The sequence below is a fragment of the Orcinus orca genome, chromosome X (assembly GCF_937001465.1).
Source record: "Orcinus orca chromosome X, mOrcOrc1.1, whole genome shotgun sequence".
Classification (NCBI taxonomy): domain Eukaryota; kingdom Metazoa; phylum Chordata; class Mammalia; order Artiodactyla; family Delphinidae; genus Orcinus; species Orcinus orca.
Window position 1 is genome coordinate 66,743,801 of NC_064580.1, and position 14,875 is coordinate 66,758,675.

The window sequence follows — 14,875 nt, forward strand, 5'->3', positions numbered from 1 at the left end:
TGGAAACTAAGAGACCAGCAACTTAGAACAATCTTGTATATATATGGACTGTTATATCAGAACCTCATGGTAACTGCAAACCAAAAATCTACAATAGATACACACACACAAAAGAAAAAGCAATCCAAACACAACACTAAAGAGTGTCATCAAATCACAAGAGACACTGATAAAAGAAATCAAAAATGACAAAAACAGATGGAAAGATATACCATGTTCCTGGATTGGAAGAATGAATATTGTCAAAATGATTGTACTACCCAAGGCAATCTACAGGTTCAAGTCAATCCCTATCAAATTACCAATGTCATTTTTCACAGAACTAGAACAAAAAATTTTTTAAACTTATATGGAGACACAAAAGACCCTGAATAGCCAAAGCAATCCTGAGAAAGAAAAACAAAGCTGGAGGAATCAGGCTCCCTGACTTCAGACTATACTACAAAGCTAGAGTAATCAAAGCAGTATGGTACTGACACACAAACAGAAATATTGATCATTTGAACAGTATAGAAAGCCCAGAAATAAACCCATGCACCTATGGTCAATTAATCTACAACAAAGGAGGCAAAAATATACAATGGAGAAAAGACAATCTCTTCAATAAGTGGTGCTGGGAAAACTGGACAGTTACATGTAAAAGAATGAAATTACAACATTCTATAACACCGTACACAAAAATAAACTCAAATGGATTAAAGACCTAAATGTAAGATCAGATACTATAAAACTCTTAGAGAAAAACATAGGCAGAACACTCTTCGACATAACTTGCAGCAACATCTTTTCAGATCCACCTCCTAGAATAATGAAAATAAAACCAAAATAAACAAATGGGATCTAATTAAACCTAAAAGCTTTAGCACAGTGAAGGAAACTACAAACAAAAGGAGAAGATAACCCACAGAATGAGAGAAAATATTTGCAAACAATGCGACTGACAAGGAATTAAACTCCAAAATATACAAATAGCTCATGCGGCTCAATAAAAATAACAAAAAATCCCCATCAAAAATATGGACAGAAGATCTAAATAGACATTTTTCCAAAGAATACATACAGATGTCCAGAAAGCACATGAAAAGATGCTCATCATCACTAATTATTAGAGAAATGCAAATCAAAACTACAATGAGGTACCACCTCACACCATTCAGAATGGCCATCATTAAAAAGTCCACAAATAATAAATGCTGGAGAGGGTGTGCAGAAAAGGGAACCCTCTTACACTGGTGGTGGGAATGTAAATTGGTGCAGCTGCTATGGAAAACAGTATAGAGTGTCCTCAAAAAACTAAAATTAGAGTTACCATATGATCTAGCAATTCCATTCCTGGGCATATACCCAGATAAAACTATAATTCAAAAAGATACATGTACCCCTATGTTCCTAGCAGCACTATTTACCATAGCCAAGACATGGAAACAACCTAAAATGTCCGTCTACAGATGAATGGATAAAGATGTGGTGGGTGTGTGTGTACATACACACACACACACACACACACACACACACACACATATACACACAATGGAATATCACTCAGTCGTCAAAAAAGTGAAACAATGCCATTTGCAGCAACTTGGATGGACCTAGAGATTACCATACTAAGTGAAGTAAGTCAGAAAGAGAAAGACAAATACCATATGATATCCCTTATATGTGGAATCTAGAATAGGACACAAATGAACATATCTATGAAACAGAAACAAACTCACAGACGTAGAGAACAGACTTGTGGCTGCCAAGGGGGAGTGAGGGGGTGAAGGAGGGAAGGACTTGGGAGTTTGTGATTAACAGACACAAACTATTATATATTGGATGGATAAACAACAAGGTCCTACTTGAACTATACTCAAGTTCCACAGGGAACTATATTCAATATCCTGTGATAAACCATAATGGAAAATAATACAAAAAAGAATATAAATATGTATAACTGAATCACTTTGCTATATAGCAGAAATTAACACAACATTGTAAATCAACTATACTTCAATAAAATACTTTTTAAAAAAGGAATAAAGTACTGAAACAAGCTACAGCCCTGGATAAACATTGAAAACATTATGCTAACTGAGAAAATCCATTCATAAAAAAGACACATATTTACGAATCTATTCATATGAAATGTTCAGAATAAGTAAATCCATAAACAAATAGATTAGTTTTTGCCAGGGGATGAGAAGCAGGAAGAATGGGAAATGACAGCTAAGGGGTACAGGATTTCTTTCTGGGATGATGGAAATGTTCTGAAATTAGATAGTGGTAGTAGATGCACAACTTTGTGAATATTCTAAAAATCCCTGTATTCTACTCTTTAAAATAGTGAATTTTGTGCTATATGAATTCCATCTCAGTGCTTTAAAATTCTCATTGTATCCTATTGTTATTTTATATTTCCCTGAAGTACAGTATGTTACTATACTCCAGGCACAACCTGGTATTAATCTAAAACAACCTCAAATATTTTAAAATTTACAAGTGCAAACAGCTATGTAGATATACATATATACACTCACACAAACACAAATTGGTAAGTTGATAGAAGTATCATATTATTCTGGAGGAAATAAAAATTTCTTAGAACGGTTATTATTATCTAAAATACTATGCTAAGAAGGAAGCAAAATTTTAAATAACTTGTAATCTAGATCAGTAGCTATGTGTATTGAGAGAACAAACACATCTTAATTACTATAATACTAGTAGTACTACAAACAGCAATAATTAGCATTCATGGAGCACTTACTAATTACCAAATAGGCACTATTATAAGTCCTTTACATGCACCATCTCATTTAATGCCCACAATAATCAATAAGGTAAATAATAATGTAATCCCCCATTTTACAGATGAGGAAACTGAAGCACAGAGTATTCATACAAACAGGAAGTAGTAAAGCCAGGAGTTAGAGTGCAGTAGTTTGTCTACAGAGCCTCTTACCTACCACAACTTCTCACCACAACAACGAAAAATTACAGTTAAGCGTGTTTTTGCACACTGAAAGTCCACCTAATTTAGAACATACAATTCAAGTATATATAGCATGTTTATACATACTATTTTTAAATTAATAATTTTAATAATTAGTTTCAAATCAAAATGTTAAATATTTTACTTTATTAGTAACAGCAAACTTTCTACAAATAATTTGAAGCATGGTTATTCAGATTAATTCCTAAAATTTTAGAAAATACTATATATTTACCGTGTTCTTGGCCGTTGTTCATCTTCAGATTCACTAACTTCTTCACTAACTCCTGATTCCTGAAAATCAGAATCTTCAGAATCTTCACTGCTCACTTGAATAAAAATATATATTAAAAGTTATTAAATACTTCCCAATAGAAATGCAATTTGTCAGTAACTTCACATTAAAACTTAGAGTATTATGAGAATAATATCTGTAGTACATATTATGTCATATAGATTAGACCAGTTAATGACACAAATGGTATTTATAAAAAAATCAAGTAAAATCCAACTATGGTTATAAAATTATGATTCTACATTAAAATGTAAGTATTAATTGCATACGAATTGACAAAATGAGAAATTGCCTGTCAATAAAAGAATTCTGGTTATTTAAAACAAGCAAAGTAGGCTGGCCAAGGTGGAATAAGGGCGATTACAGACCCTCTGCCATTTATGACAACTGAAAACTATAGACAGAATACATAAAATAACAACCTAAGAACTGTGAAAAGGAAACAAGAGCAGGCAGACTAGGGACTGAAATCAAAACCTGAATAATGATCCCCATAAAATTGTGGAGGGATGTGAATGTCATGTGTTTTATTTTTTCCTCCGTTCTTTCCTGGTTTTGACAGGAAGGCCGGCTGAATTCCAAAACTATGCAGAGGGTGCTGACAGCAAAACTCTGGGAGGACTGCATTTCTAGCCACAGCACTGGGAAAAGGAGCAGAGCCCTGCATATCACAAGAATATAAGGTGAATTCCCAATTTTATTTTTTCTCTCCAAAATTTTATTTTTCTGTACCAAAACTGCCACTAAGACACAGGCATCTGAAACCCCAGGAGAATACCCATATCTTTCTGGCCAGAGGAAGCCAGGCAGGGAAAATATAAGATGAGCCTGGACTATCTTGTGGTGCCAGAAAGTAAAGCAGTGCTCAAAAAATGATGGGGATATATTCAAAGGACACAGGATCCAACTTGAGAAGCTCCCAATAAGCAAAGCTGGAACAATGTGAGCAACAAAATGAACAACTGGATTATAACTCATAGAATAAAATAAGTATCTATCTATAAGTCCATATTAATATAAGCAATGCAATAAATAAATAAACGGGGAAACAACTCTTCCTAGAAGTAATGAAAGAAACTGAAAATCACCACTTACACATACATCACAGTAAAAACTGCTCAGGCAGTTGGATGCTAAAATTAGTGGGCATAAGTATGGATGAGAAACAGGATATTTGCATTGTCTCAAAGTATCTCCCCACAAGATATTAAATATGAACAGAAAAATAGTTTTTCTTTTAACAGTGGAAAAATCCAGCAGACACCAACTTAAGCAACTTAAATCAGGTTAGCATTACCAGTAATAAGACATATTGTCATCATACACCTTTGGTATGATACAGAGAAAGATTCAATATCACTTTTGTAGTACTGTTGTCAAAATGCCTAATAACCTAAATCTAACCATGAGAAGACACTAGACAAATACATATAGATGGACAGTCTAGAAAATAATTGATAACAGACTTCAAAAGTGTCAAGGTCATGAAAGAAAAGACAAAGGAACTGTCACAGATTGGAGTAGATTAAGGAGACAAGTGAATGCAATGTGGGATCCTAGAATGGATTCCAAAGTGGTAAAAGAACATCAGTGGGAAAAATAATGATAACCAAATAAAATCTATAGTTTACATCAGAGGTCAGAGGTCTGACGGTAAGTATTTTCAACTTTGTAGGCTATATGGTCTCTGTTGCAACCACTCATCTCTACACAACTTTGACACTGTAAACACATGAAAGCAGTAACTGAATAAGTATAACAGTGCCCCAATAAACCTTTACTTATAAAAAAAGGCAGAAGGTCAGATTTAGCCTACAGGTGTAGTCTGTCAAACCCTGGTTGAACTAATAGTATTGCATCAATGTTAATTTCCTGGTTTTGATTGTTGTGCTGTAGTAAGTGTAAGGTATTAAATTAGGGAAGCTGGGTGAAGGGTATATAGGAACTCCACACTATTTTTCTGACATTTCTATAAATCTAAAATTATGTCAAAATAAAATATTTTTAGAATATCATGAGCTGACCTCAGAATCAAAAGTCTATTCTATCTAAAAAAAACATAGGCAGGCATAAATAATATAAAGACTTGCTATGGGAGAAGAAGGGAATGAGGAATTAGTGTTTAGTGAGTTTCAGCTTGGGATGATGAAAGAATTCTGGAGACAGATAGTGTTAATGGTTGCACAACAATGTGAATATATTAATGCTACTGAATTAATTCAAAAACTTAAAAATGGTTAAAATTTTATGTTATGTATATTTTACCACAATAAAAAAAAACAATAGTAAAAAAGAACTGCTAAGCAACTGGGAATTTGGGAGAACACAGGTGTCCACATGCACACACAAACTTCTCCTGTAATTAAATACAATTTTAAGTCTAGTATTCATTTTTCATCAAACATTTTATTTTAAAAATTTTCAAACCTACCAAAAGTTTTAAAGAATTTTTGAATGTATCCTTTCTCCTAAATTCACTTACTGTTAAGTTTAGCACATTTGCTTTATCTCTCCCTAAACATATACACACCCTTTTTTGCACTGAACTATTTGAAATTAAGTGCTGATATCATGACAGTTAACCCTTAAGCATAAGGACACTGTCCTACATAACTAAATACCACTATAATGCATGAGAAAAATAACATCAATTTTAATATCATATACTATAAAGGCAATCAATAACTACACTTTTGAAATTATCACCAAAATAACTTTTATAACTTTTTAAAAATTTAGGTGAAAATTGAAATCCACATACTACACTTGATTTAATATTATAATTCAGCTATTAGCTTTTGATTTCTCCCCATTACCCAACATTAAGTTTCCAGACAATACAGGGACACCAGAGTTTGCAAAACTTGGAAAATCATGCAACTCCAAATGTAGTATCAATCACTATGATCATAACCTACATTAGAAAAATTAATATGATGGGATTTTAGTTTACTCCCTTCTACACAAACGAACCAAAAAAAAAAAACAAAACAGCTGGGTAATAAGTTACCCACAGAAGAAGACAATGGAAACACAGGTCACAGAAAACTTGGGTTTCAATAAAGCATTTCAAATGTATTTGGCCCACTAAAGGACTCTATATTCCTGAGCTAAGCCTCAGAGGCAAAATCAGTATTTCTCCTTTTGTTGAAGATGCACAGGAAATCATGTTGTTATGCTAAATCACTCAGTTCCTTTATAGAATGCTAAATCACTCAGTTCCTTTATAGAATCTGAAAGACTGGCTTGTACTCAGGCTGCAAAGAAATTTATGAGAAAAGCATTCACAAAATGAGGTACTATTATTTATTTGTCTACATGAAAATATCCATGAAATATTAAGTATATGTGTGGGTGGGGGGGGTACCTTCCTCCTCTTCTTTAATGGATAGCTGCTGCTCTTTAGCCCTTTAAATGTTCAGGATTCCAAGATTCTTTCCTTAGCCCTCTATTTGCACAACATTACAGCTCCACTGGGTAATCTCACTATTACACTTATACCAGAACAACCACACTTGACATCAACTATGGCAATATCCTTCAAATGGATTCAAAGCCTTCAGTCTCACAGAATAACAGGCAACTAATCTGAACGTATTACAACCTTGGTTGAAATCTTTCAATGGAAAAAATGAGTGGTTGTGCTGAAGTTGTGATTCTTGAGTGCTGGTAACGAATGTCCTGTGTCTTGAGGTGCCATACATGTTCATCAAGCTATCCACTTATGAAATGCACACTTTTCTGTATATATACCTTAAATAAAAAGTTTTTTAAAAAGTGGTGGCACTCCTCTGTGACTACACTAAAAACAAATTATACACTAAACTGGTAAACTGTATGGTTCGTGAATTATGTCTCAATATAGCTATGATATAAAAATAATTTTTAAAATTAAAAAAAATTTAAACCTTTCAATGGCTCTCCATCCTATAGAGCCTACTATACTTCTCAGACACTTCCAAAAATGCTTTCTTATTCCTAGTGGCAAAGAAGAGTTAATCTGCCCGACAGGAATTGGCTAGTAAAGTCTTCAGAATCTGCCCCAAAGAAGAAAAAACTTTCTTTAAACTTCTTGTTAGCCGAAATTCTCAGGAAAAGTTCACATTTAATTCCTCAATATATGTGATTACTTAATATAAGAATGCTCTCCACCAACTCTCAAGTAAAATGAACACACCAAAGAGATGTACCATGTTTACTCTATAGCCTGATATACCCATGAGTCCACTGCCAAGTACTTCAGTTTGAGAAACACAGGCTTACAAAGGTCTCTAGTATCTGGTCTCTGTCTTATTGGCCCAGCCTAATTTCCTGCTGTTCCTTTCCCTACTCCCTCCTATACTCCAACTATACCACATCAATTGCATCCCCTCCACCATGTGCTAAACAATTTGCAGAGGCTTTTATAATTTTTTCCCTGCTTATATTATACATCTTCACAACGCATCTACCTGCTCCCCATTTAGAACTTGATCTGCTGGGTGAAATTCTTCATCTTTGTGAAGTCTTCTCTGGTGATAACCCCTAGCCCCCAAGAAGCTAAAGAAATCCTCTCAGTGCCACACTTTATAATACCTCTGTTATACAAGACAACCCTCATGGTACTATAATTTCGTATAATATTAATGTCAATAATTCTTATTAAACCAATGACTGCCAAATCATATCAGAGATGCTCTTAAAACATATGGATACATAGGTCCCACCACCACCAATTATGCTGTAATTGGCTTGGGGTGCAGCCCTGCCATAGGTATATTTTTAAATCCAAGTTAACTGCATGTGTAGTCAGGTTGAAAACCATCACATAAGACAATGATTTCCTTATTCATTTTGTATCCTCGATGTTTACCATGATGCTGGAAACAGGTAAGTAACTCAGTGCAGAAGGTCTCAGACTTTTAATGTAATAAAAATTTAATCTGGCTAAAGTTTTACATATAAACTTGCATAAATCTATCCAAATTAATTGTATGTTCTATCTTTCCTCATTATTTCTTCCTGCACTTACAGGCAGTCTTAAATTTTCTACATAACTTTAATGCATATTTTATTTATTGTCATATTTCTTTGTCTTTTTAATCTAAATGTATATGACTACTAAAGGTCAAAAATAGTCTTTGTGTCATCTCTCAAGTTTCTGGGTTATCTTCCCACTCTAAATTCTTTATTTCACTCTCAGAATAGTTGTTGTCAGTGTGCTGATACTCACCTAATATAGGTGGTCAACTGTTGGAGCCAATATACTTAAATTTCACAACTATACTTAGTTTATAAAACCAGTATGTTCCTTGCTATCAGAATTAAAATGTCTTACCCTTCCTTCTATTTCTGCCTTTGGCTTCTTTGTGCTCTTTAGGCTTCGTCTTTTTTTCTTCTCCAGATTCTCCATCACTCACAGTCAGCTTGTGCCTCAAAAGCCTATGTCTGTATCTCGGCTTCTTAGATTCTTCAGAATCTGAATCTGATTCAGAATTGACTTGATTTTTTGCTTCTAAATGGAGAAAACAAATCAGTAAAACCTTCAGCCTTTTTTCCTTTAAAATGTTGTAAAACTACATATTTTGTTTGTTGACAATTATCATGATTTATGGAACTGATCAGAGCTGTGTACTTATCTGGCTTGCATTGGTGATAACAGGCTATCTCATACATCAAACTTGATCTATTACTATTATTAAATATTGATTAAATATCACCAGTATACATTTATAGATTTTTTTAAAAGATAAAAAATATTTTCCTTTAAAATCATCTGTTTATTGGCAGTAACTGACAAAACTTGCACAATTATTACCAGATATTCAAACGGAGTAAAGGTAGTAAAGTTTTCAACATTTTAATAAACTTCAAATGCATGTGTTAAGAGATTTCATGGTCAGACAGTCTTCAACGCCTGAATTGGTCAAATAATTATGACATCCTATACTTCTCTTTGGGGAGCTCACCCTCATCTCCAGGGTTTTCTTCATTGTGTTTTCCACTTCTTTTTTTCCCTTCTTCTGATTCATCATCTGAAGATCCATCCTCATCAGAGGAAAGATTGGCTTTAATTTCTTCTAAAAGCATCTTCTTGGCAATTCTTGAGTAAAAAGACAATAAAAACTATATATTTGGTGGTGAAGTGTAACAAATTAAAAACAAAAAGAATTATGTGTATCAAAATAGAAATAAATGTGTCAATAGATATTTTATTATAAAGAAAAGGCTATCAAAACCATATTTTAACCTAAACTACCAACCAAAAGTTTTGAAAATGCTCTTAGCACTGATTTTCTCCCAGTTCTATACAATTCTGCAATATAGTGAAAAATCTCAGGGACATTTCTACTAACTATTTTGACCAATTCCAACTTCATGCTGGATAACTTTCCAATCCGACACTTGCTCTGCTGCCACCATCCAACAACTACAATATCAAGACAGGCCCACAAAGGTAAATCAATTCATTCAGACAAATGGCATTCCAACACTGAACTCCACATGAGAGGATTTATTCAACAGCAAAACATTTTCTTATAAAATCAGTGTGTAATAAACCACTTTATTGTGAAACAGTACCTCAAACTAGTGGATAATATTTTGGCCCTTAAATTTCAATTTGCTTCATAAATTCTTCTAACCAAATGAAAGAATACAACACATAAGTAGTGAAGCAATCAAAAATCCCTAATAATATTCAAACTAGGGCAGAGAAGGGGCAAGAGTGCTATTAACCACATACATAGTTAAAAGAACAAAAACTACCATAAATGAGTTTCCACTTTCCAAAGAAGTAGATAGTGCATTAGCCTCAAACATATCAAAATTTTTCAAGATGCTCCTCAAAGACCAATTTGCTAATGAAAAAATCAACTGCTAAAAGCATGAGAAAATAATTCTTTAATACCATCTTATGTTAAAATAAAATATATTCCTAAAAAATCTCCATATTTGCACTAAAGGAAGATATCTGAAAGTGTACGATAAAAGCAGTTTTTGTGCAAGACGAAGTGTTTTGCAGCTTTTGATATAAATTCATAAATCACAGTTAACAAAGGAATACCTTACAGAAAGGCTCAAAAGTTGACATGATTCTTGGTTTTCCATGGACTAACTTCTATGTGGATAAACATCTACTCTGCAATCAAGAATAACTCTAGCTCAGTCAAAAACTTGCAACTGGAATTATGAAACTTTTGTTATTTTTGGATTTGAAACTCCTCTTTTTATTTCTTAACAAGCACTCACATTTAAATCAAGAATACATTCAATGGTAGGAGATGCCAATGCATGTTAATGCCTTAACTTTATTTGATACATTGTTCATTGCTATTTATACTCAAAGATATATAGCAAAGGCACCTAAACAGACTGAAGCAAACAAAATAGCTAATCACTTCCATAAATGCTTGTTATATGCCCTTTGGTACTTCCCCCCTAACCAGATAGATAAGGAATATTTACACAACGTGGAGAGTTACCAATTGCAAGAGGAAACCACAGATGAGTTAGCTTTTCTGAGGGTTTCCAACTTGATTTGCTAAAATTAGATCACTCCAATTTAAATCCTACTGGAGTTGGGGACTTCCTTGGTGTTCCAGTGGTTGGGACTTCGCCTTCCAATGCAGGGGGTGCGGGTTCAATCCCTGGTCAGGGAGCTAAGATCCCACATGCCTCACGGCCAAAAAAACCAAAACATAAAACAGAAGCAATAATGTAACAAATTCAATAAAAGACTTTAATAATGGTCCACATCAAAAATTTTAAAAATTAAAAAAAAAAACCCTACTCGAGTTGAGCAATTAAGTCTTCGTTGCTCTTAAACTTCTACATCAGTGGTTTGCTGACTTCGGTTGCACACGGTAAACATTTTAAAAATGGGGACTAATATAGGGTTGCCAACTTTTCATTTCGTCAAGAAAAAAATTTAAACCCAAATATCATTTATTTTTATCATTTTATAAAACAAACAAACACACCCTCCACAAATTAGGAAACAGTTTCAAAATAAACAGTGGTTCTTTAAATTTATTAAAAGCATCTTTCTGGAAAAACTCTAAAATCATATTTAATACACACCACATTATCATTTCCCATGAACAAGGAAGAACTTTCTCAAGCCAGTTTGAGTAAAAACACTGTTTTGGAATGAATAAATGTGTGTGCGTGCTCGAGTGTGCATATAATATGAAGCACTGGATAATAGGTTACAAATAGGAAAACATAGTTTACTTGCAGTTACAAGATCTTATATACCCATTTGGGTGGTACAATAATAGCCAACAAAAATACAATTATTAATTTAGTTACTCTAAAGTTTAGTTCAATCACCTGATTTCAGTTTGTATTTACAAGTTCAAAAAATGTCTTAAATTCTGTATAATCTGTAAAGACTTGGTTGTTAACTTTAACAAACCACATAATATTTCTTCTTTCAAACTCTAGACTCCTAATATGTCTACTAAATGGAAAGTCAAAATATGTAAACCTACAAATACTAAAGTTCTAGACTGTCATGAAGAACTATGAAATATATAAAACAATAAGATTCTATACCAACTTAAAATAATCACATAAGTCATGGAAAATAAAATGAGATCCACATAATGAAGAATTAATTGATTTAGCAACAACCTTCAGTAAGACCATAATATATAGAACAATCACAGATACTTTAGAAGCAAAAAAAAATTTACAAACTTCAGAGAATGCCCATTTTTCTCCAAACTGACAGTTATACAGAGTGATAGAGACTCCCTAAGCTTTACCTCACTAAGATGTTTTAAATTTCCCCTCTAACACCTTTTGAGCAAAGGAAAGCCTAATGTACAGCCATATACATTAAGCCCTAAAAAGAATAATAAAGTTAAATTATTTTGCATAAATTATGGCTGATGGCTCATGTCCAATATGTCAAAGACCTACTGTATCACACACCTAGCCTATCGCATAGCCAACACCTCAAAGTTAGAACTTAATTTGAAGGACCTAAGTAAGGGCTGAGGCTGACCTTCAACCTGAGTATTCAGCAAACATGTTGAGGTGAGATGTGTCCCATCTACAGAGCCTGCTGTGAGATGCTTTAAGGGAAACTCCACTACCTTAACTCTTGAGTCACAGGCCACAGAGACTTCAAGGACATCATCACTTGAGAACCAGCTGAGGCTGGCAAAGCATCATTTTGGAGGCCTCGGCTGGACCCGTGCTGGTATGCATGTGATGGATGTATAGTCATGATCCCTAGTTGATTCTGTTTCTGAGAAAATCATCCAAGCAACAAGGTACTGCCCCTGGAATCTCAAAGCTCAACATTACATCTTGGGGCAGGTGTAGCATCCAAAGCAGTCACGACTCTATCAGAAGCATTAGAGGCACAGGCTGTGCCACTCTTGTGGCAGAAAACCTGGGCAGAGCTGGAAGTAATGGAGCCAGTCCTCCATTTTCCTGAAAGGGAGGGAAGGGAGAGGGGAAGAAAGCAAAACAATATGGGAGGGAGGGTAAAAACCCACAAACAAACAATGATCGGAACTGGTGCATGAAAGAATAAATAAAAGAATTGCAAAACTCGAACAAGCTAAGTCTTCTAAATCACATAATGAATACCAAGATACGATAATGCCTTATTACACCTTCCACCTTTGTCTACTAAAATAAAGCAAAACTAAAATAAGGAATGAGCCCAACAATGCAAAGACAGACAAGCAATGAGAGAGAGAGAGAGAGAGAGAGAGAGAGAGAGAGAGAGAGAGCACGAGTGAGCGAGCGAGCCAAGAAAGCCTTTAGTAATTCTGATCCTATCTAGAAAGGAAATCAGTAATGCCTCTTGTTTAAGCGCTCAAACAGGAAAAGAAAGTAAACTGCCTCTTGCTGGTAGGTAAATCAAGAATTCAAAACACTGAGTTTCTAAGAAAGGAGTGATCAAGAGAAAGATCTCTTGCACCAGGGAATTGTAGAGAAACAGCCATTACAAAAGCAACACAAAATGTTAGAGCTAGAAGAAGGGACCTTAGAGTCCAACTCTGTCATTTTACAGATGAGGAAACAGGCTTAAAGAGGGGAAATGACTTGGCCAAAGAAACAAAGCTAGTTAGTGTCAAAGCCAGGAGTAGTACCTAAGATCCTGAACCCCAATCTGCTACTAATTTTACTATGCCAGTGCTATATTCTCTACTAATTCACTACTACCGTGCTAATGAGTGCTTGGGGCAATAGACTAAGGTCACATTCTTAAAGTTATCTGTATTTCACTGATTTAGAAATGAAAGAATTCAAGTTTTGATTAAAAAAATTTTTTTTGAAAGAGTTCTAAACATCTTTCGGCCAGTATGCACCATCTCTAAAATGTACTGACAGGTCATCTTGAATATATCCTACAATCTACTGCTTTATCTTTTAAGAGGTTCTGAAAACAGGCTTGAAGAAAATTGCTAAATGAAAAATACATTTTTAGAAGGCCAAAATACTGTGCACCCATACACACAGGTGACAAAATTTTAAATTTCTTTTTACATTCTGTGCACAATATCACAATAGTTAAAACAGAGAATTCTGAATAAGATTATAAGTTTCGAGATAAAAAAAACTGTGTAAGTAAATGTAGTACTAAAACATCATACCATATATAAAAGGTTGATATGTAAAACAATTCAAATGACTACAGTCCAAAAATCGTTGAATATTTTTTGTGAGGAACACACGTTCTTCTAGTAGGGAGGGAGGCTTTGTTTTAACAAATGCTACATACTTCAGGTTGAGAATTAAAACATTTCGGGGACTTCCCTGGTGGTCCAGTGGTTATGACTCTGCACTCCCAATGCAGGGGGCACGGGTTCAATCCCTGGTCAGGGAACTAAGATCCCACATGCCGCACAGCACAGCAAAAAAAAAAAAAAAAAAAAAAAAATCAATCACAGAATTACAATGGAATTCCTCATCTTCAAAATCTGTATTAGTGATTTTTTAACTCCTTGGTTCAAAATTATTCTTTTTTTTTTTTTTTGACAGCACCACTCAGCTTGCGGGATCAAACCTGGGCCTCCTGCAGTGGAAGCATGAAGTCCTAACCACTGGACCGCCAGGGATTTCCCCAAATTAGTACCTTGATATAAACCGTTCTATGAAAAACTATAACCAAGGCATAATGATCTGCACCTAAAGACAGTGCTATTCATGAAACAATGATGACGTCACTAAATAACCAAAAAGCTGAACAACAGTATGAAACTATTTTTTAAGTCACATGTTCTACAATGTTTGCAGTTAATGAAAAACATCACTGTTTTCGTAAAATTAATATCAAATAACTTTTAAAAAAAGTCTTAGGAGTACAAAAATAAAAGCTGTATGAAATCAAGAACCCACAGTTTATTAAGAATTTATACATGGGCTCAAATTACAAAATGTGTATTCCCTGATTTTATGTAAAAATCTAAGTCAGCTTTAGAGGAAATTTTAACAAGAAAAAATTTATTAACATTGATATAAATTTAGAAAATTTGATCATACTAAAGATCATACTAAATAGTTCAATATTTTTATAACTGAAAAGTAAAAACAAAGACTTATGTGTCTCAATTTTATTTTTAAAATTCAAAGTAAAAGGGCTTCCCTGGTGGCGCAGT

The 14,875-nt window shown here is 34.1% G+C and overlaps 1 protein-coding gene across 16 annotated transcripts in view; it reads right to left on the minus strand.

Moving 5' to 3' along the window:
* Positions 1 to 14,875, minus strand: part of ATRX (ATRX chromatin remodeler) — a 249,515-nt gene that overhangs the window by 129,052 nt on the left and 105,588 nt on the right. For all 16 annotated transcript variants that reach the window (XM_004280438.4, XM_033406900.2, XM_004280437.4 and 13 more), the window contains 3 exons: positions 9,221 to 9,354; positions 8,590 to 8,766; positions 3,213 to 3,306 (listed from right to left, as the gene is read on the minus strand). In XM_004280438.4, coding sequence (XP_004280486.1) covers positions 3,213 to 3,306; positions 8,590 to 8,766; positions 9,221 to 9,354 — 405 coding nt within the window. The remainder of the gene's footprint in view (positions 1 to 3,212; positions 3,307 to 8,589; positions 8,767 to 9,220; positions 9,355 to 14,875) is intronic.